The following is a 20,813-nucleotide window of genomic DNA, read 5'->3' on the forward strand; positions in this document are numbered from 1 at the left end:
CGTAGGGAGTATCCCGATTTGCCAATGCGCTTTTCATTTTTCTGTCAACGTGAGCAAAATTATCTTGTGCTCAACAAATCTTTGAGAAAGCCCTTCAAGTAGCAAATCATACCTACAAGAGGTGATTAGGTGTGAAATACTTAGTTGCAAAAACGATTCTCAGTTAACACCTGACTTTTAATGGACAAATAATTTCCCCCAGTAATAAAACATAAATGCTTTGATGGGTGAGGGAAGAACACCAGCAACTTCAGGGTTGCTGCCGTCGTCTTTGCTACCACTTAACTGCTCTTCAGACAGTTTTGATGAAAGAGAAATTTGCTTTATTGCTTGTATCGTTTAAATTTAGCTGGAGTTTCCCCCATGAGGCATAGTAAAAATAGACGATACAATGCAATTTCATGCAACCAAGAAAGACAGAATATAAATATATTTGTGTGCTTCATACATAGTGAACTTCTCACTCGGTGTATAGATATGTGGTTCGACACAAAATTGATAATGTTTTTATTTTTATTTCCATGTATATGGATATATAAATTCATAAGATATAGAAACAAGCTATTACAACATCTGATCTGTGGACTGCAGAAATGCAGATTTTAAAAAGGGAGCTGGATTGCACTACACTAAGAGGGAGGAGGAAGAGGAGTAGAAATGAAAGGTCTGTCCCCATTTCTCTCTTGCCTAGGGTGCAGTAATACGCGTTTCTCACATGTTCGCTCTAATTATCAGCAAGAAAGTTCTTCCGTGCTCCGGCTGGCTTTGGTTTAGTAATCAGCCCCTATATGAGTCACAGGGAACACGCAATGCCTCGTGAGTGACAGCCAGCCGGCTCTCCGGTTTCTCGGTGTCCCTTTAAAATCTGAAACCAAGGGTAATGATTTATCAAACTCTTATTATCAAGAAAATGTCACACGAAGGGCACCTTGCTATGCACTGACGCAAAACCAGTCTTTCCCAGGGAAGTATAGAAAGCTTTGCTCTGAACTGGGCAAAATCCAGTCCGTCAATTGCCTGTACTGCTCTTTTCATCTCAATCGGCTCGATCTGTGGCTATTTAAGTCGTGGTAAGTGCTTGATTTCTTCTCTTCGATACCGAGAAGGGCTGGAGGAGCAGAGCGGTGGTGGAGAGGGAGCTGTCCGCAGTGCTGCCGGAGGAGCCAGCGCGGAGCCTCCCGCGGACGGGGTAGGGATGCTGCGGGGGAGGAGGGGAGCACGGGGAAAGCGGTGGAAGCCAAAAATGCACTCATTTAGTCATCGAGACCCTGCAGACTTTAGCCCTGGTGCCGGGCGAGTGGGATTACGATGGAGAGTAAACTTGTGGCGGAAAAGGTGACGGGGAGTTTTGTGAGACATTCTGAAAAGGGAAAGGGTATTTGTAAAGGTAACATTAAACTGATGGAAAAGGTAGGATTCACCTGTAGGTTGCTGAATGTATAAAATAAAGATACATTTTAAATTGTGGTTTTAAACTGGGGAAAGGTAGAAGTGAGTGTGGGAGTGTCAATAATCTATTTAATGATTAGGGGAAACAAATAAAATGTTTAGCATTATGTGAGTGGAAAACGTAAGAAAAAGAAGAGGGGAAAGCTACTGCATTTATCCCACTGTGGCGGTGAGATTATGTTTTGGGTTTTTCTTTTTTTGCATTTCACTCTCTTGCTGATGGGCTTTGAAGCGCCAGCTCAGAAATTTTTACCAGCACTATTTCACTTGTTTTTTAACAACCCCGGTTGCCTACAGGGCAGCTCGTCTCTTGCTCATATATATTAAAAAAAAAAAAAAAAAAAAAAAAAGTCGATGTGCATTGTTGAATGACAGAAAGGAAATGGGGCGTAAAATTAAAGAATCTTTCTACACTGGTGGTAGGGAAGGAAGCATCCTACAGTCGTGATGTGAAATCTAACGAGGTCTGGAGGCGCAGTGCTGTAGAAACTCTTATTTAAACTTGAATTACAGGATTGCAGATGCTGGTGTTGTTTTTTGTTTGAGGTTTGTTGTTTGGGGCTTTTTGTGAGGGTTGGGGTGGGGGGTTTTTTGTGTACCACACTCTTTCTCCCTCCAGAGTATTAACGCTGAATGGGAGGGAAAGCAGGCAAGCCGTGGCTTCTCGAAATTCTGCAACACTCCTGTAGCCCGGTCTTCTGGCGCATGCGTTCCCTGCACGTGGACAAAAATTCGTATTATCTCCGCAGTGCCAACACTTTTTTTCTCTTCTTCTGCTTTTGGTAAAATATGTGACGTTGTCATTTTAGGATTACGCCAGTCAAAGGGACATGAGCAAGCAGCTTGTGAACAATCCCGAAGCGGTGGCTCCCGGACCCAACGAAGGTGCGGGAGTTGTAAGAATCAGCCCCGAGAATGAGCCGCAAAACGCCCCTCCGCAAGGCCCCGCCGCCACGGCCAGGCTTCCCCAGTCACTCTCGAACGAGAGCAAAACACTTTCCTCCGAAGAAGCGAAACTAAATGATTTTGAGAGAACCAAAGTCGGGATCTGTAAGCTCAGCAGCACCCCGGTGCAAGCCAACTCGACCCTCCGGAGGGAATCTGTGGAAACCTTTCCCTGCAAGCCTAGCCCCGGGACAGGGATCGCCGGGCAAGCTGAGATCCCTTATTGCAAAATTCCCGCTTTGCAAAGCACAGACGGAGACGCTGCTCTGAGCCTTGGTAAGAGCACGCTGGAGCAAAACAACGCCAAGGGCTCCTGGGTGACCTTGAGCCAGAGTACCGTGGTTCTGGGCACAGATGGCAACACTGCTGTTCTTCCTGGCAGAGTGGTGGGGGTGAGTTGTCTCCTTACAGGTTTTCCTTCCTCCGCTTCATCTCGTGGGAGGTCTTTTCCACTCAGCACCGATTTGGGGTAGAAGTTCTAAAATCAGGTGCAGATGAGTCGGGGATGGGGCTGTGTCGCAGGGAGGAGGGAAGGAAGAAGGGGAGAGAGGATCTTAGATTCAGTGCTGTAGTGCTGGCGAGCGCTAATTATGTAAGAGCGGTGCAAACGAGCGTCCTGTGTAATTCCAGTTGATTACTGAGCCGTGCCTCAGTAGGTGCAGCCCGGCTCTGACTCGCCGTGCGCGGGTGCGCGCGTCCTTACACACCTCAGCATGAGGTTTGGCCCTGTCCCCAGCCCCAGACGTGAAGCGTGCCTTCCCCTTCGCCTCCTCAGGCTTCTTCTCCTGCCCAGTCCCCCGGGGACTGCCTCGGACACTGTAACCAAAAATAGGGCGAAATAATTCAGCCCAATCCCATAAAAGGTCCCCGGGAGGGAATACCGCCGGTGGTGCGAGGACGGAAAGGTGCCGCTCCCTCTCCCGAAACTGCCACTGTCCCACATTTACCCTGGAAGCGGAGTGGTGGCGTGTGGGGGCTGTTCGCGCGGTAAAAGCGATTTTCCCTTCTCCTGGATGTACTGGGAACTGGAGGTTGGTCCTGAGCGGACCCTCAGGGGCCACCGAGGGCTTCCACCCCTAGAGGAGGCGATGTGACCTCCCTTGCAACGGGGGAATCAGAAGCAGGGAGACACACCGCAAGCACTCTGTGGAGAGACATGGGGGTTTTTTGTTGGTTTTTTTGGGTTTTCTTGTTTTGTTTTGTTTTGTTTCTTTAAATAAAGGAGAGGCCCGGCAGCGGCGGCAGGGGCTACAGGGTAGGGGGGCCGCGAGGGTCCCCCAGCCCGGCCGCTGCTCGCTGGGTCTACCTCCGGTGAAACCGGCAGCACCGCCGTGCTTGTTTGCTAAAGTGTCTGGTTTACCATCTCTCTCTCTTCCCCCTGCCCCTCCTTTTTTCCCGCCTTTTAGGAAGACGATGTGGGGGACGAGAATAAAGCCCGAGGGAACTGGTCTAGCAAGCTGGATTTCATCCTCTCCATGGTGGGTTATGCGGTGGGGCTGGGAAATGTCTGGAGGTTCCCGTACCTGGCCTTTAAGAATGGGGGAGGTATGATGGCTTTTTCCTGTCTCTCTACCTGCAGTACCGTACGGGTCTGAACCAGTCCCTGCCTTTTTGGCGGGGAGAAACACGAGGGAAGCGGGGCCGGCGGCTTCCTATTGCTGGGCAGCCAGCCCCGGGCTGAGTGGAGGTGCGGGGGCATCTACAGACCATCAGACACTTGGTGAAACATCTGCCTGGGTTTTGGGGTTGTTTTAGGTTTTTTTTTCGTTATTTTTGTGGGGCTTTTTTTCGGGGGAGGGATTGGGGGGGGGGGGTTGTTTGTTTGTTTGTTTGTTTTTTATGGTCACCCCTGAAAGTAAGAAAGCCCTGACGAGATTTCCTTAAATGGTAGCGCCTTCCTTAAAAACACCTGCAATTGGTGCTGGCCTGAGAGAGAGGAAAATGAGGCATGCCGATTACACAGGCAGGGCTCCGGAACCCCCCCGCCTCAGTTACATACAGTCGGGTCTGAATCCGCAGTCGGTGGGATGGGGAAAGAGGAGGGATTGTAGAGTCGGGATAGTGACAAGAGGACCTTTGATCCCGAGTGGAGATATTCCTTTACTTCGAGAGGTTTGGGGATATTGTTTTAAATCTCTCCATGATCCGATTGAAAAATAATCGTTTGAAAATAGTGAATGTAGATCAGCTGAATAGAGGAGAGGATAAGCTGGAAGAGGGGCTATGCCGTTAATAGCTTACAAGGGGAAGAAGAAATTTATTTGCAGGGGTTCTCCTACCAGAGGCTCTTACTGAAATGGAGAACCGGTGGATGTTACTGGATTCTAACCCTTGCAGCTGTAAATCCCTTCCGTCTTCGGAAGGTCTCTCAGCAGAGGATAGTGGTGCTGTGATCATCGAAAACAGTTATGTTGAGCCCGTAAGAGCTGTTTTCTGTGAGGGAAGAGACAATTTTAAAGAACTATTTTTAAATTGAGAGCTTTTAAATTGAGAGCTTTTTTTTTTCCTTTTAATTTTACACGTAAAAACTTCTAAGTGGGAGGTGTTAAATACTCATTTAGCAATAATGAATATTTGAATATTTACTGTCTGTAGAAAACGCTGGAAATGTAGAAAGCTGACCCCCATCTCCAACCCCCCACCCCACCCCTTCCTCCTGCCCCGTCGAGGGTGCCGACACCGGGAATCGATAACAAACTGAAAAAATTTAATAGAAAAATGTCTTGACTAAGTTGTCCCCAGTATCACGGGGTGATTCAGGTTGCTCTCTCTTCTCTCCCCCTGCCCCCCAAGGTGCGTTTCTCATCCCCTATTTGATGATGTTGGCTCTAGCTGGGATTCCCATTTTCTTCCTGGAAGTCTCCCTGGGGCAGTTTGCTAGTCAGGGCCCCGTGTCGGTCTGGAAAGCCATCCCCGCCTTGCAAGGTGAGCGGAGCAGGCGCCGGCCCGGTTTTGGGGAGCATGACCTGCACTCCGTCTCTTGCATGGCTTCAGCCGCTTCCCTGAGCCCCGCTCCGCCGCATGCCACGGGCGCACCGCGGGTCCGGCCGCTCAGCGCGCAGCTTGCGCGGCCCTTGGTGGCCGCCTCCCACCCGCGGCGAGGGTGTCCCTGTCCCTGTCCTTGTCCCTGTCCCTGTGCCAGAGGAAGCTGATGGTTTGCAGCCTCCGGGCCCCGCAGCTCCCGCCGCCGCCCGCATTAATGGCTTTTCTTCCTGTTCTCCTGTCTGTCCACAGGCTGCGGCATCGCCATGCTGATCATCTCGGTCCTGATAGCCATATATTACAATATTATTCTGTGCTACACACTTTTCTACCTTTTCGCCTCCTTTGTGCCCGTGCTCCCCTGGGCTTCCTGTAACAACCCCTGGAACACGCCAGACTGTAAAGATAAAAACAAACTTTTGCTAGGTAAGTTGGGTTATGATTATACTCTTATTTATTTATTTATATTTTAAAATTTGTGGCCCTGGTGGTTTTCCAGAGCTTTCTGCGGCTCAGCTGCGCCCCTGGGAGATGCCAGAGGAGACTGCGGATGACCGCGGCTGGGAGAGGTTCCCTGCGCTGGGGAACGACCTCTTCCCGAACCACTCTGAAGTGATCTGTATCTCATGGGCACTTCCCTCTGGTTTTATTTAAATTTTTCCTTACCAAGGATAAATTAGATTTGTCAATTTAAATGCTAAAAAGAAATGCCGATTTTTCTTCCCGTTTTCTTTTTTTTTCCCCCTCTCCCCCGGAGAAAAACTCTTTGTAGGCAACAAAATACCACAGCTGGCAGCCTGGAGTGTCTGCTAAAGACCAATTATTTGTCTTTAGAGAAGCTCCTCTTTAATGAAAAAACAAAAACCGTTTCTGCAAACGGCCCCAAACACACAGTGACATGAAAACGGATAAAGTAAACCTAGTTAACGACCTTTTGTAAAAGGTGTCGGGAAATGGACAAAAGTTCAAGTAATTAGGTGTGATCTAATGATTCTTGTAATTTTACAACAACAAAAAAATCTCTACACTTTATTTTTCTGTTGCCCCACCTCATTTCTTCCTAGATTCCTGCATTATTGGTGACCACCCAAAAATACAAATCAAGAACTCTACTTTCTGTATGAGTGCCTATCCAAACCTAACCATGGTTAACTTCACCAGGGAAGGAAACAAAACATTTGTCAGTGGGAGTGAAGAATACTTCAAGTAAGATCTTTCTTTGTTTAGAGAAATTATGTTCCTCTTTCTGTAAAAATCTACTGGAACAGGCAAGAAATCACGGCTTGGAAAATCAGAAATACAGTAGTCAAGGACAGAAAATTATGCTCATTTTTTGTGCTTAGGAATGATGAGAGCTGAATTCAAACACTGGATTACTTGTTTTCTGTTCCTGTGGTGCTTAGCGCAGCTGGGGTGTTGGGGGTGTTGGTCCATGCCCGGCAGTTTTATCTACTACTGCAATGCAGATAAATAAAATAATACATGGTAAGAATCACTGGAACCATTTAGAGAAACTACTGAGGCAAAACAAAAAAAGGAATTTGTGCTGAATTGCTGCCTGTGGTTGCTGTCATTATTTTTTTTCCCCATTTAAATTTTTTTTTTTTTCCTTATTCTTAGGTACTTTGTATTGAAGATTTCAGCAGGGATTGAATATCCTGGTGAGATTAGATGGCCCTTGGCACTATCTCTTTTCCTAGCTTGGGTGATTGTTTATGCCTCCCTTGCCAAAGGAATCAAGTCATCAGGAAAAGTAAGAACAAAATCTGTGATTGTATACTCACAAGAAAGTATGGTGCTGGTTTTTAGGGACTCACACTCTTATTTAAGGGATGAATTACTGCAAATATTTTCAGTAATTGACTAAGTATAAATTAAGTCTTTTTCCTGTTTGTGTTTTCTTTTCCAGCCAAAACAGAAACAATTTTTGTTTGCCAAAACAGAAACAATTTTTGTTCGACATTTTTTCTCAAATCTTCAGTAAATTTAAAATGAGCTCTTAAGATGTACTCAGCAGTGGGATGGTACAAATGGTACTTTCCAGCCTTCTCTATTCTGTGTGATGTTCATAAAAATTATGCAATAATCTCACATTTCACTGGAATCCAGGAAATTATGATGTAAATTAAGATGTTAAGTAGCATATTTTAAAATCAGAACTGAACTTTAGAAAAAGCTCAGAGTTTGTGTGTATGAGCAACATAATTAGGTATTTCCTGGGATAAATATAGTGGAAATGGAGACATGAATTTTCTAGACCTGGTCACAGAGTTTCAGTTCCAAGCCATCCCTTTGTTTCTAGAAGCTGACTTCATCTGTTGGGAGGTCACTTGGCAGAAAATCCAGGGACTCGGAGTGCCAGGGGAAAGTTGAGATATTTTTTCTCCTTATCTTAGTGGGATAGGAAAAAAATATTTTATGAAAGGCAAGAGACTGGATAATAATGTGGGTTTGAATGTGGCAATGAATATTTGTCTAAGTTACTCTTAGTGGCCAAGAAAATACTGATACTGCTATCATAGAGAAAAATATTAACTCTTTGTTATTAGAGATAGAAATCCTGTGTTTAAGTACAGATTAGTTCAGTCTTTTGACTGTGCAGAAATTCATCAGGGCAACTTGTTGAAACACCTCTTGAAACAACAAGGTAAATTCCAAAAGCAGTTTCAAAAGTCACTTCAGCTCAGACCACAGGCTGAAGGAGGGGATTCTCTCCTTCTGCTCTGGTGAGAAGCCACCTGGAGCCCTGTGTCCAGCTCTGGAGCCCACAACACACAACACAAGAAGGAACTCTTGGAGCAAGTCCAGAGATGTTCAGAGGGCTGAAGCCTGTCTGCTGTGGAGCCAGGCTGGGAGAGCTAGGGCTGTTCAGCCTGGGGGAAAGTCCAAGAAGACCTTCCAACACCTTCCACTACCTAAAGGGACCACAAGAGAGCTGGAGAGGGACTTGGAACAAGGACATGGAGTGACAGAACAAGGAAAAATGGCTTCAAACTGACAAAGGGAGGGTTTAGGTTAGATATTAGGAAGAAAATCTCCTCTGTAAAGGTTGTGAGGCCCTGGCACAGAGGGCCTTCTCTGACACTGCCCAGAGAAGCAGTGACAGCCTCATTCCTGGAAATGTTCAAGACCAGGCTGGGCTGGGTTTGAGTCATCCTGGTCTAGGCGAAGGTGTCCCTGCCCATGGCAGGGGTTGGAACGAGATGATTTTCAGATCCCTTCTAACCCAAACCATTCCATTATATAATTCCACAATGTGTTATGATATGATTCTGTTTTCTTTAGGATCCAGATGTTAATGTGAAAAATATTTGAAATTATTTTGTGTTGAATGTAAAAATTAACTGGCCATTATCCAACCATTTTATTTGACCACAGAGAGAGCTGTCTTCTAGATAATTATTAAAACATTAAACACACAACCACTATTGTGTATTTAGACATTGTGATGATTAGGTCTAAATAATTTCAGACTTTCCTTTTTTTGAATTTGGACCAAAACGGTCATCATGGTGATATGTAATTATTAAGAGGTACAAACAGTAATAAAAATTTTTTAGATTTTTTTTTTTTAGTTAAATACAGAAGAAAACTACAGAAATGTGTTACTGAATAGCACTTCTCATTTAATTTCCACTGAACTGTGAGACTTCACTCTGGACAACGAACAAAAGTGGTATTTAGTTTTAAATTCTATTGTTCCTCTTCAGATGGAGAGAGGAATCTTCTTCACTCCTCTGTCTAGAATTCCACCTCTTATAATCTTATCATAATGTTATGATCTTATAATTTTAGCTTATCTTCTTGTCTTATCTCATCTCTGTTGTTATTCATGTTTCCAGCAGCAAGGAGAGCTATAAAATTTCAGATTTCCAGGGAAATAACCCTGTTGTTTTCTTAGTTTATCCCCTGACTGTTGTCTCTGAGCCTGAATAATTGCCTTCTTCAGGCAATAGTGGTACTTACATTTCCCCTCCTCTCTTCTTATCCAAATCAGCCCTTTCAGAAACCTTTTCTTTGCCCTGTCCAGGTTGTGTACTTCACAGCTACATTCCCCTACGTAGTTCTCATCATCCTTCTGATAAGAGGAGTAACTCTACCTGGAGCTGGAGATGGGATCTGGTACTTCATCACACCCAAGTGGGAGAAGTTGATTGATGCTATGGTGGGTTTGCTATTGCACTTAGAGCTGCTGGGGTGAATAAATCACATGGATCGCTTGTGGTCTGCTGCAAGCAGTTTACATATGTAGAGGCAGTGTTGTCATCTGTGGAAACTTGTTCTTCATCTTATATGGGTAAAGTATTATCTAGGGTCATTGGCAGATAAAATATCAGTATCTGATGCAGGCTTCCCCTCTTGATTTGTATTTTTTGTTTCTGAATGTATTTGAGTTGATATGTATCAAACAATATAGTTCTTATATTTCTGTCTTCCATATACAGAAAGGTTTATATTGTCCTTTTGTAGGGGCTCAACAAGAACAGTGCTCCTTATCAAATGGGCCTGATGTATTTCATGGCAGGATTTTGCTTTTAAATATTCTATTGACATCTGTTGGTCTAACACTCTTTCCTGAAGCTGATGTTATTTTCTTTCCTACTTAGGTTTGGAAGGATGCTGCCACTCAGATTTTCTTTTCCTTGTCTGCAGCATGGGGAGGTCTAATTACCCTCTCTTCATATAACAAATTTCATAATAACTGCTACAGGTGTGTAAGAGTGAAATATGTTTGTCCAAAACCAGTTGTCCTTCACCTTGCAGAAAGCTGGTTTGTAAGATCCCCATCTCATGTTTTTTTCCCTTGTCATTTTTTTCCCTGTTGTCCTTTAGTTAGTTTTTTCCCTCCTGTATTTTTTTCCTCTCTTCTGTTTTTTTGTTTGTTTGATTATTTTTGTTTTGTTTGTTTGTTTGTGTTTTTGGTGTATGTGTGATTTTTACATTTAACCATTTTTGGGTTTGCGTATTTTCTGCTCTCCCTAGGTCCTAATCTACTAGTCTCTACTAGATGAGAATTTAGGCTTGTTAAAGTTCCTACTTGCTCCCCATTTTCAGAATCAGGAGGTTGAGGTTGAAGGGCAATCTGGGATGTGTCAAGAGCTGTGAGCAGTGAAACGGAATCACTTGGCAGCTCTGCAGAAGGACAGCCCGCGAGTAGAGTGGGCTGAAGGTTGCATTGTGAAACATGCAGGACTAATTTGGAACTTCCATTTATGTGATTCTTACATCTCCTAAGTGTTCTTTCTTTTTCCAATTACTCTTACTATGGTTTTACAGGTACAAAGTAATTTAATGCTATGAAATTTAAAATCACCTTTATTTGAAATCACTGAAAGCTATTTTTACAAGGGAAAAAGTCACTGTATAGTTTTTCATGCAAAAGCTGGCCAGCTAAAGTGTTTTCAGATGGAAAACATGAAAGCAAGTGGCATTAGTAGAGTGCTTCCCTGCTATTTTACAGCTTCTAGTCAGTCTGAAGCAAACTTTTGCCAGTTCCTGCAATGCCAGAAGTGCTGATTCAGGACAGCCAGCAGCATGTGCAGAGACTCACCCAAGAGGATGCTCAAAAACTTTCCCCAGTCAAGACTTCAAAGCAAACACTCCTTGGGATTTCCATGCCATATCCTACGGCTTCTAAGTACAGAGTCCAAAATACTTAACTAAAAATGTAGATCAGAGTATTAAGAATTTCAAAAACATTTTTACTAGCAGTCAAAAGAAATTTAATGAAATTATCCCAAAATATGGATGAAAGCTAACAGCTGCATACACAGTAGCTCCCACCCAACAATCCTTTGGGTCCTATTTTTGAAAATGCTATTCCTGAGCATATTTTCTTAATGAATAATTACAATCAGAATATCAGGGGGAAAAATGGAAGAAACATCATTTTATCTTTCTGCATTAAGTTAGCAATGTTTTGTGGAGTTTGTAAGATGTTAATGAAAATTTTGAAGGGAATACATGGTAATGAAGTATAAAAATATTACAGTAGTAATACCAAACACATGCTTTACCTGTGTTATGGAGGGATATGGGAAACTGAAGTAGAAATAATTAGAAAAGCTTAGTTACTGCTAATATTTTAATTTTTTCAACACAAATTTGAATACTGAAATGAAGCATGACTATTTTCTCTTTCAATTTCTATATTCATTACATTTTAATACAGCAATTGTACTTTTCAGTTACACATTAATTTTAAACATAGTCAAAAACCTATAATTGCAGTAAATTTACATAACTTCATTATGAATGACTGAAATATTTCAAGCCTATCTAAGTTTTGGAAGAAGGTTAGTACATGATGATTCCAAAGAGCACATTGTCGGTTTTTTTTCTGTAGACCTAAAGGATTAACAAAATCATTCCCATTAAGATGTGGTCTGTTGGAAATTCTAAAAGTTTGCCAGCTCAGATTGAGTGAGATGGAAGCTCAGCCAGTGAGGTTCTTTGACAGCTTTTCAAGTTGTATTTCATTCTGTTCCTGACAAAAAAATAGCAGTAGGAATAAGCAATGCTAGCCAACATAAAAACCCCAAATATTTAAAGTGAGCAATCTGTTTTTCTAAAGAGAAAGTGTTTTATGGGGAAGTTCTCTGGACATGCATATTGTTAAAAAAAATCCTATCAAGAATGTAACAGCTATGGATGGAGCTCATAATGGCTGGTTTGCTGTAGCAAGACATTCAGCTATAGATTTCTTAAGATTCCCTTGACAATAACTACCATGGGAAAGTGTACCAAGAAATCTTCCCTCTATAGACAGGAAGGTGATTGAGTGAGTTCTGCAATATACAGAAAGCTTAATCCTGGAATTTTGTGTATGAGTACAGGAAGGATAAGACAAAAGTCATCTTACCTGGACAGCAGTGGTTAGTCCATATTTAATAGAGAGCAGATGTCCTCATGAGGCAAAGTGTTAGAAAATGTGTTACAAATCATGTCACCATGACTGACTCTGTTCTTCAGAGAGGCCAAGAGCAGATGTGTCTGCCCTCCTGCATGGTCTGTGGCTCCTACACAGCACATGGATAATGGAAGCTTGCAGACCTGATTCCTGGTGGTGCTGTAGAGACTTCTGTGCTCTCTGATCAGCATCAAATGTACCTGATGAGTATAAAAGTGTGCCTTCATCAGCATCCCCACAAGATGTGTGCGCTCATGAGAAACTCCTGAAACATATATACAAAACCTTCATTGTGTGTATCCCAACAGTCTTCTTGTGCTTTCTTTGCAGGGACACATTGATAGTCACATGTACCAACAGTGCCACAAGTATATTTGCAGGCTTTGTCATCTTCTCAGTTATTGGCTTCATGGCAAATGAGCTCAAAGTGAATATTGAAGCTGTGGCAGACCAAGGTAGGGCTCGCTGGCATTTCATTACTTAGGCAGGCACCGCATGGCACTTCCAGCTCTGTTGTTAATGATACCATTGATATTGGAGGAGGGAATGATGGCTTCAAACTGGTGTTTGGATTGGTAAACCACATGTAGGCATTTCTATACAAGGCAAGTTACCTTGGAAGTCAAGATTTTAGTTAAAACCTCTTAATCACTTGCTTGGTAAGAGAAGGAGGGAATTTGAGACTCATTTTAATCCTTGGTGTAAATGACTAATTGAGGGTAGAGTGGGATAGTCCCTTTATGTAGTCTAAGGGATTATTTGGCTTCTCATTGGTCTCTGCTGCTGTTTGCCAAATCCTCTCCAAGGTAAAAGCTCTCTCTGGTGGTGGTAATTTTGGACGAGAGGAGGGTGGGAGAAATCTGGTGGAAGGAGTGAATTGTGCTTCTGAACTGTGGGGAGCAAGGAGGTGCCTCCATAGAGAAGTAAAACATTTCTGAAGAACTAATTAGAACATCTTGGTTAGTGAAGAGAGATGGTCATTAGTGGGGATCTGAAAGGTCTTAATTGGTAGAGCTGAGCACCACTGTGCCAACTAGACCATAAGTCTAATTGCTGGCCTTTGCTATAACAACTCCAGGGATGAGAACTCCACCAGCTCCCTGGGCAGTCCATTCCAACATTAAACCACCCTTCCAGAAAGAAAAAAATTCTTCCTGATTTCCAGCCTTAACCTCCCTGGCACAACTTGAACCATGTCCTCTTGTCCTGTTGCTTGTTGCCTGGATGCAGAGCCCAGCACCCACCTGGCTGCACCCTCCTGTCAGGGAGTCATAGGAGTTTTTAGGAGTAATGTTTACATTAATGTTTTTATTTTAGACTTTACCTCCATTCTGGAACAAACAACAAAAGCAGCCCCAAAATCTAAACCACACTGCACTCACCAAAATGATTTGTATTGAGTGAGAGCTAAAGAAGCTGTGCTTGGGTGGAGCTGCAGTGGAAGCTCCAAAGAGATGCAGAGAAGTGGGATGAGAGACATGACTGTCAGGGATGGTGGAGGGAACACTTGGCTCAGCAGATGCACCTCTCTGGAAATGGTGAAATATTCAGAAAACAGAATTTTCTGCTGAGTACTTGCTGGTAGTCTTGGAGTGACCAACTAGTCCCAGGCTGGAATTCTCTATTTCCAGCTGTTCCAAGGGGTAGGAACAGCTGTGAGTGCATTTGGAAGAGCCCGTTCAGATCATGTAAAATTATTTCATGAGGGTGAGGCTTTGCTGCTCTCCATGACAGGGGGAAACTTTAAACAAAACTTAGTGAAGTAATAGAAGATGAATTTGCAATAGGAAGAGAGTGAAGATTAAGGGTAATTGTGGACTGAGGTAGTGGATTGTATAACCATAGCTAAAAAGCAAACTTAAGCACTGGTGTAAAGAACCAGCCCTTGTCATTGCCTGTTTTTTGGTTTTTTATTTTTTTTTAATTCTAAAGTTGTATTTCTTCTTGCAGTGGAAGAGAAAAAAGCCAAAATTATGATGAAACATAATTTCCCTCAAGTTTTCAAATCCTTAAATGAAAATGTTAATATAAATAAGAAAGGGTTTTAATTTCTTTTCCTTTATTTGTACTCTTAAAATATTAACCTGAAAACCATAGTACGGTTTTTCATTTAGAATTTCCTTTTCAGGAAAAACTCATTTATCTGATGAGTAAAACATGGAAGGAAAGATGGCACAATCTCTTTTTGTTCCACTCTCTGATTAAGAACATAGTGTATTTGAAAAATGTTATGCTTTAAAATAAAAGTTCAAGCTAATTTTACTTTTTAAGACATAGAAAGTGCTTGGAGTTTTCCTGGCTTTAATAAACTTTTTATAAAGAGTTCATACCCATCAAATCTTGGAAGATGGAAGAAATGGGAGCTAGCCTCCCTATGACTATTTCCTGTGGTTGGATGCTACCAGACATGTTATCTAAAAGAGTTATGAGAGACTGATATGGAGACATATGCAGTTTCATATTTTATAATTTAACTTTTCCTAAAAGTGTAACATTATTCTGAGACTTAATTAAACTTCTATATGCAGGCAGCAAGTTTAAACAGAGCCTTTATCTCCAAAATCAAGAAGAAATCTCTAATCAAGAGATTAAGAGGTGTTTGTAAATACAATAGTGGTTCTACATGCAGAAACCAATTTTTTTTGCAGCACATTTTAAAGGCAGAAGCACTTACTGAGTCATGTACAGAGCTTACTTTGGTTCTGGTTTTTACTGTGTTTTAACTCTTTTATTTGCCTTTTGCTTAGAAGGAAACCCAAACACTTCACAAGTTGCTCAAGGAGATGATTTTTATGGTGCTTAAACTGTATTTTTCTCAGTACATGAGCAAGCAGCAGTTCTCTCTTGAACACAACCAGCATGTGTAGCTGGAGGAATGGGGTTACAATGACCTAAAGTAGAAATGCCCAGGGCAGAGTGAGTGGGGAGCCCACTCTCTTGGCATGAGGACAACTTGGCTCTCATTTGTATCTCACCTGGCAGGAAGCGTCTCTCAGTGTGCTTGAAGTGGGCATCCCTTCAGCTTTATAAATAAAGATTAATAAAGGATAAATAAAGAAGTGCCACCTACTGTAATGCTGCCACCACAGCCCTGCACCCTTTGCTCCCAAACAGATAAAAGCACTTATAAAAATACTTTTTCTTTATGGTGAATAGAAATTAAAGCCCAATATATAAAATAAAACAAAACAATAGCAACAAAAAAGAATGGAAAATTCCTGATTTAAGCTTTAAAAGATTCCATTTCCTTATTTCTGGTGCTCTACATTATTTCAGGTTTTCTTGTGGATTTTTTTAGAGTCACAGTAGTTATTACTTTCTGTCTAGTATCAGGTCTGGGCATATTTTATATTCTATCCACATTTAACAGTGAGGCAGTAAGTTGAAGAAGAGTATTTGCATTTTCATTCATGTTGTAGCACTGAGGTGTGGATGTTTGCCATAGGTTGCTAATTGGCAGGGAAGTGGCAGGAATTTGATCACAGAGCAGGACAATGTGCAATTTGTGGCTGCAGTGTGCAATTTTTGATAATTTTTTTAAAAAAATTTGGATCAGTGTGTTGGTATACTGTATTTTTCATTTAGAATTTTTAGGATATGCATTTTATTTTTAGAATATGCATTCTACTTGGAAAGTTGAAGTAAATAAGTAATTTGAAATTTACAGTGTAAATAGAAATTAATCAGGTAAGGCTAAATTCAGTAATGCTTAAGCCTTTCTGTAAGTAAGAAAGATTGAATCTGACAACCTTTATTTTTCTTATTTCTAGGTCCTGGGATTGCTTTTGTGGTTTACCCAGAAGCCTTAACTAGGCTGCCCCTCTCTCCCTTCTGGGCTATAATTTTCTTTTTGATGCTTCTAACTCTTGGATTAGACACTATGGTAAACTGCTTTTGTGTCCCACTCTTTTCCTTTTGATTTTCCTATTTATTGGTTTGGAGGACCATGCAATTGATTGCTATTTCCCATGTGGGCAGTGAGTCATGAAAAAAGAGGAACGAAGTAAGGCCATCAATGCTGATGGCAATTACTTTGGCAGAGCTTTGGTGCTGCCATCTGAACATTTAACACCTAGGACTCAAAATACTCTCTTATATTGTTTTATATGCAGTTGGAACACTTTGTGTACACTGAAATGAACCCTTTTTTTTTTTGTTTTTCAGTTTGCCACCATTGAGACTATTGTGACCTCTGTGTCAGATGAATTCCCCAAGTACTTACGTACGCACAAGGCACTGTTCACTCTTGGGTGCTGTGTGTCCTTCTTCATCATGGGATTTCCTATGATCACTCAGGTAATGACACTGGCTTTCAGCATCACTGTCTGCCCCCAGTCCCCCTCTGGTGGCTGCTTTCCTCCTGCACAAGCTGCAAAAGGTTTAGCTGAATTCTGCCACCTGTGACACATGGTGTGTCTGAAAGTCTTATTTAAAAAAAAAAAAAAAAATTAATAGATGCTCTGAGATATTCTTTAAAGACTTTGCTGCCCAAATCTTTCTGATAGTCAGGGCTTTAAAATTTTTTCTAACCAAACATCTCCAAAATAGTAAAATAAATTAAATATTCAACCCACACTGACAGAGGGAAGGGTTAGATTATTCATTAGGAAGAAATTCTTCCCTGTGAGGGTGGTGAGACCCTGGCACGGGCTTTCCAAAGAAGCTGTGGCTGTCCCATCCCTGGAATTGTTCAAAGCCAGGTTGGATAGGGCTTGGAGCAACCTGGGATAGTAGGAAATGTCCCCACGGCAGGGAGTTTGGAATGAAATAATCCTTAAGGTTTCTTTCTAATCCAACCCATTCTATGAATAAAGAAAAAAAACCCCAACCTATTTTGAATGTTATATAAATATGCATACCTGTTTTGAAAGCCTTTCCTCTTAGTTATATACTGATGGTCTCAGCAAACTGTGGAGTTAATACTTGAATCCCCATCTACTATTGATAAACTTCAGTGTCTTCTTCACTAATACCTTCAGCATTATATATAATTTCAAGATGAGATGCACAAAATTTTGATATTTTATCCATCTTTTCACCCCTTTTTAATTTATTTTCTTCCCCCTTACCTCATCACCTACTAGCTCCTACTTTGCTGTTGTAAAGCCCAGGAAGGATTCAGTCCTTTATTCATTTGGGTTATGCTGCTTAATTCCATCATGGAGACAGGATATTAAATCCTTTCCAAACAGATTAACTGGACTCATTATTGTGGTAGTTCTGTTTTCAATGGTGATTTTGCTTTTGACATAATATTACGTGGTTTGAGACACTGCAGGTGGAAGGTCTGATCACAGTTCAGTCCTTAATCTTAAAGTACTGAATTCAAAGTCTTCCCAAGCTGTCCTAGCTAGCAGAATCATGTGTACTCTGCTTTCTTCTTGTTGGATTTGATATTCATTCAGCCAGAAGGAAGAAGCTATAGTGCAGCATGAGCCTGTCAGTCGATATTTGGATGCTTCCTTAGGTCCTGTTCCTCTACAATCTGCCTGCCTCAACACCACAAATAATCTTTTATCTCTCTTTTCTTAGGGTGGGATGTATATGTTACAGCTTGTGGACACTTACGCAGCCTCTTACTCTCTTGTCATTATTGCCATCTTTGAACTTGTTGGAGTTTCCTATATCTATGGTAAGAAAAAACATTGGTTTTGGACAGCCTATGTCAAAGCAACATTTTAGCAAATGATAAAGTGAAATTCTAAAGGAAAGAAGTAATTTTTCTTTGTAATAAAAAGCCTCAAAATTATCTTATTTTGGACAGAAGCATGACAGGACCCATATGATACCCATGAAAGATACTCAAAATATTTTCATACAGTCTCAAGTGATTTTCCACCAATAGCTCAAAGATATGAACATGAGAATAGACCAAACATTTAGTGACACTTTTCCACTGGTGCTTTTGTGCTGCAACAGTTTCAGGGACAGAGCCTCCTAAGCAATAGAGGTATCTTTGCATTTGCTGGATACTGGTGGTGCCAGGCACCCACCAGTGCTGCTCCATCATTGCCTTCTGCAACTGGACAGGGGAGAGAAAATATAACAAATGCTTATGGGTTGAGATAAGGACTGGGACAGATTTGTTCAACCAATACCGTCATGGGCAAAACAGACTCAGTTTGGGGACATTAATTGCATTTATTGTTAAGAAAAACAGAACAGGATAATGAAATAAAAAATAAATTGTAAAAACACCTTATTCCCACTCTCCCTTCCTCAGCTCTATTCCCTCCTCACAGAAGTGCAGGGAGATGGGAAATGGGGGTTATGGTCAGTTCATCACAGGTTGTTGCTGCTGTTGCTCAGGAGAGGAGTCATTCCCCTGCTCCAGTGTGGGCTACTTACCATGGGAGACAGTTCTCCCTGAAATTCTCTTATGTGAGTCCATTTCATGAGCAACAGTTGTCTATAAATGTCTGTAATGTGGGCCACTCTTTGATGGGGTGCAGTCCTTCAAGGGCAGCCTGTTCCAGTGTGGGTCCCTCACAGGGTCCCAAGTCCTGCCAGGACACCTGCTTCAGCATGGATTCCCTTTCCATGGGTCTATGGATCCCTTCCAGGACCCTGCTCCAGCATGGGCTTCCCACAGGTTCACAGCCTCCTTTGGGCTTCTCCCTGCTCTGGTGTGGGCCCCTCCATGGGCTGCAGGTAGATCTGTGCATCCCTGTGCCCTCCATGTGCTGCAGGTACACAGCTGCCTCACCAGAGGCTGCAGGGGAATCTCAGCTCCGGCACCGGGGGCACCTCCTGCCCCTCCTTCTGCCCTGACCTGGGTGTCTGCAGGGCTGTTCTCCTCATATATTCTCACACTGCTCTTCTCTGGCTGCAATTACTTCTGCACAATACCTTTTTCTCCTTCTTAAATCTGTTATCAGAGATGCTGCTTCAATTCCTGATTGGCTAGGCCTTGGCCAGCAGTGGGTCTGTCCTGGAGCCTCCAGGGATGGCCTCAGCCAGGCATGGAGAAAGCTTTTACAGCTTCTCATAGAAGCCACCCCTGTAGCCCCTTCTGCTACCAAAACCTGTCCCTGCAAACCCAACACAGCATTTAAGAACCTTTGAAGTCCTTTTTTGAAATGTACACATCCAACCTTCCCATTTTTCTATTTGTCCATAACACAGTCTCAAGACTATGCAGCTACTCAGAATGATTAATTATTCACAGTGAGAACACCAGTTGTACTGATTCATGCTGATGTACATTAAGTTGTGAGGAAGATTCCCAGTTAGTATAAAACAGAGCAATTACCACAAAGCTGCAGTAGTTACAACAATTGATACCAGCTGTTGATGTGCTCCCAGACTTGCCCAGTGTTTTCAGGAGACCAGTTCTTGCAAGTGTGAAGATCTTCCCACATACTGGATAATTAAGTTATGCCTGGAGTGTAAAGCTGTTCCTATGGACAGGAATGAATTATATAGTTTAATCAGCTAGGCATAGAATTCCAAGATATTCTGCTGAATGAGCTTGTGTAGCCACATGACCTTGGTCTCTGGTCCTTTCCACTGAATATTGGATTGTATCTGGCAGTGTTGTGGAGTCTGCTCTGTAAATAAGTGCTTTAAAATATAGGACAGGTTTACAAATAATGCAGAATTTTGTGCTTTTGCTTGAGAAATAAATGTTATAGAAGGACAGGAAATCAGCCCTTCCTTTTCTCTAATTTCATGGAAATACAGCCGTGTATTTTAACCTCCACTGACATCCAATTCAGTGAGTATTCCTGGGAGATTGGCTACTAAGCTAGACATGACCTAGTGAAGAATTGCTACAGAATGTGATGGAAAAATTCAAAATATAGAGAGAAGAGTTGATTTAAGCCAATCATGTTTTAGTTGATGAAAATTCTTGGGTTTTTTAATGTCCCTGGCATGTAAGAAATTGAATTAGAGTTGGTTTAGAATTGAAATGAAACTCAGCATGTTTAAAATCAATAAAATTTCTTAGTAGGTGATGAGTAGGGAATCTTAAGAAGAGTTAAAGGGTTTGTTGAGGATTTTTTTGCTTTCCTTCTCCTTCTCACTTTGCTGACAGCATGCCTGAACAATGCTGTACTAGATGTTTTCACTCTTCCTGGCCACCAGCATTGACAGCATCACCTGGTCTGTGTCAAAGCTGGCCCCCTTTAAAGCCATTGCTGTTGGTGTGAATGAGAAAAATTCTGTGTTTAAAATATTTTTAGTATTTTAAAAACTACATCTGTAAAATTTCTTTGCTCTGCATGATTTTCAGTAAGGATGAAGGTAAATAGGGAATGAGAACCATCTCTGTTCCTCCACTGAACACTGTGTAGCAGAAGAATTGCAAATCAGTCTTTGTGGAATGACATTTTATTAGGTTTGGAAGAAAAAACTGCTCTGGCCAGTGTCTGCTTTGCTCAGCAATTCCAGTATCCCTTAAAATATTAACATTTATGAAAACCATAAAACAATACAGAAATAATAATAGTTCTGCAAAGGAAGGACCTGAAAAAAGGAGAAGGGGTTTTTAATTAGATGTTACTTTAGTGTAATCAGATGCGGA

General features: G+C 42.0%; 1 protein-coding gene across 1 annotated transcript in view; it reads left to right on the top strand.

The window, feature by feature from the left end:
- The first annotated feature begins 1,034 nt into the window (after positions 1 to 1,034).
- Positions 1,035 to 20,813, top strand: part of SLC6A5 (solute carrier family 6 member 5) — a 29,940-nt gene continuing 10,161 nt past the window's right edge. The window contains exons 1-13 of the mRNA XM_023928809.2: positions 1,035 to 1,070; positions 2,259 to 2,786; positions 3,801 to 3,939; positions 5,188 to 5,319; positions 5,629 to 5,802; positions 6,441 to 6,582; positions 6,997 to 7,129; positions 9,407 to 9,541; positions 9,984 to 10,087; positions 12,617 to 12,741; positions 16,057 to 16,169; positions 16,451 to 16,582; positions 17,819 to 17,918. Of these exons, the coding sequence (XP_023784577.2) occupies positions 2,280 to 2,786; positions 3,801 to 3,939; positions 5,188 to 5,319; positions 5,629 to 5,802; positions 6,441 to 6,582; positions 6,997 to 7,129; positions 9,407 to 9,541; positions 9,984 to 10,087; positions 12,617 to 12,741; positions 16,057 to 16,169; positions 16,451 to 16,582; positions 17,819 to 17,918 (1,936 nt within the window). The 5' untranslated portion in view covers positions 1,035 to 1,070; positions 2,259 to 2,279. The remainder of the gene's footprint in view (positions 1,071 to 2,258; positions 2,787 to 3,800; positions 3,940 to 5,187; positions 5,320 to 5,628; positions 5,803 to 6,440; positions 6,583 to 6,996; positions 7,130 to 9,406; positions 9,542 to 9,983; positions 10,088 to 12,616; positions 12,742 to 16,056; positions 16,170 to 16,450; positions 16,583 to 17,818; positions 17,919 to 20,813) is intronic.

This window comes from Cyanistes caeruleus, chromosome 6 (assembly GCF_971803275.1).
Source record: "Cyanistes caeruleus chromosome 6, bCyaCae1.hap1.1, whole genome shotgun sequence".
Taxonomy (NCBI): Eukaryota; Metazoa; Chordata; class Aves; order Passeriformes; family Paridae; genus Cyanistes; species Cyanistes caeruleus.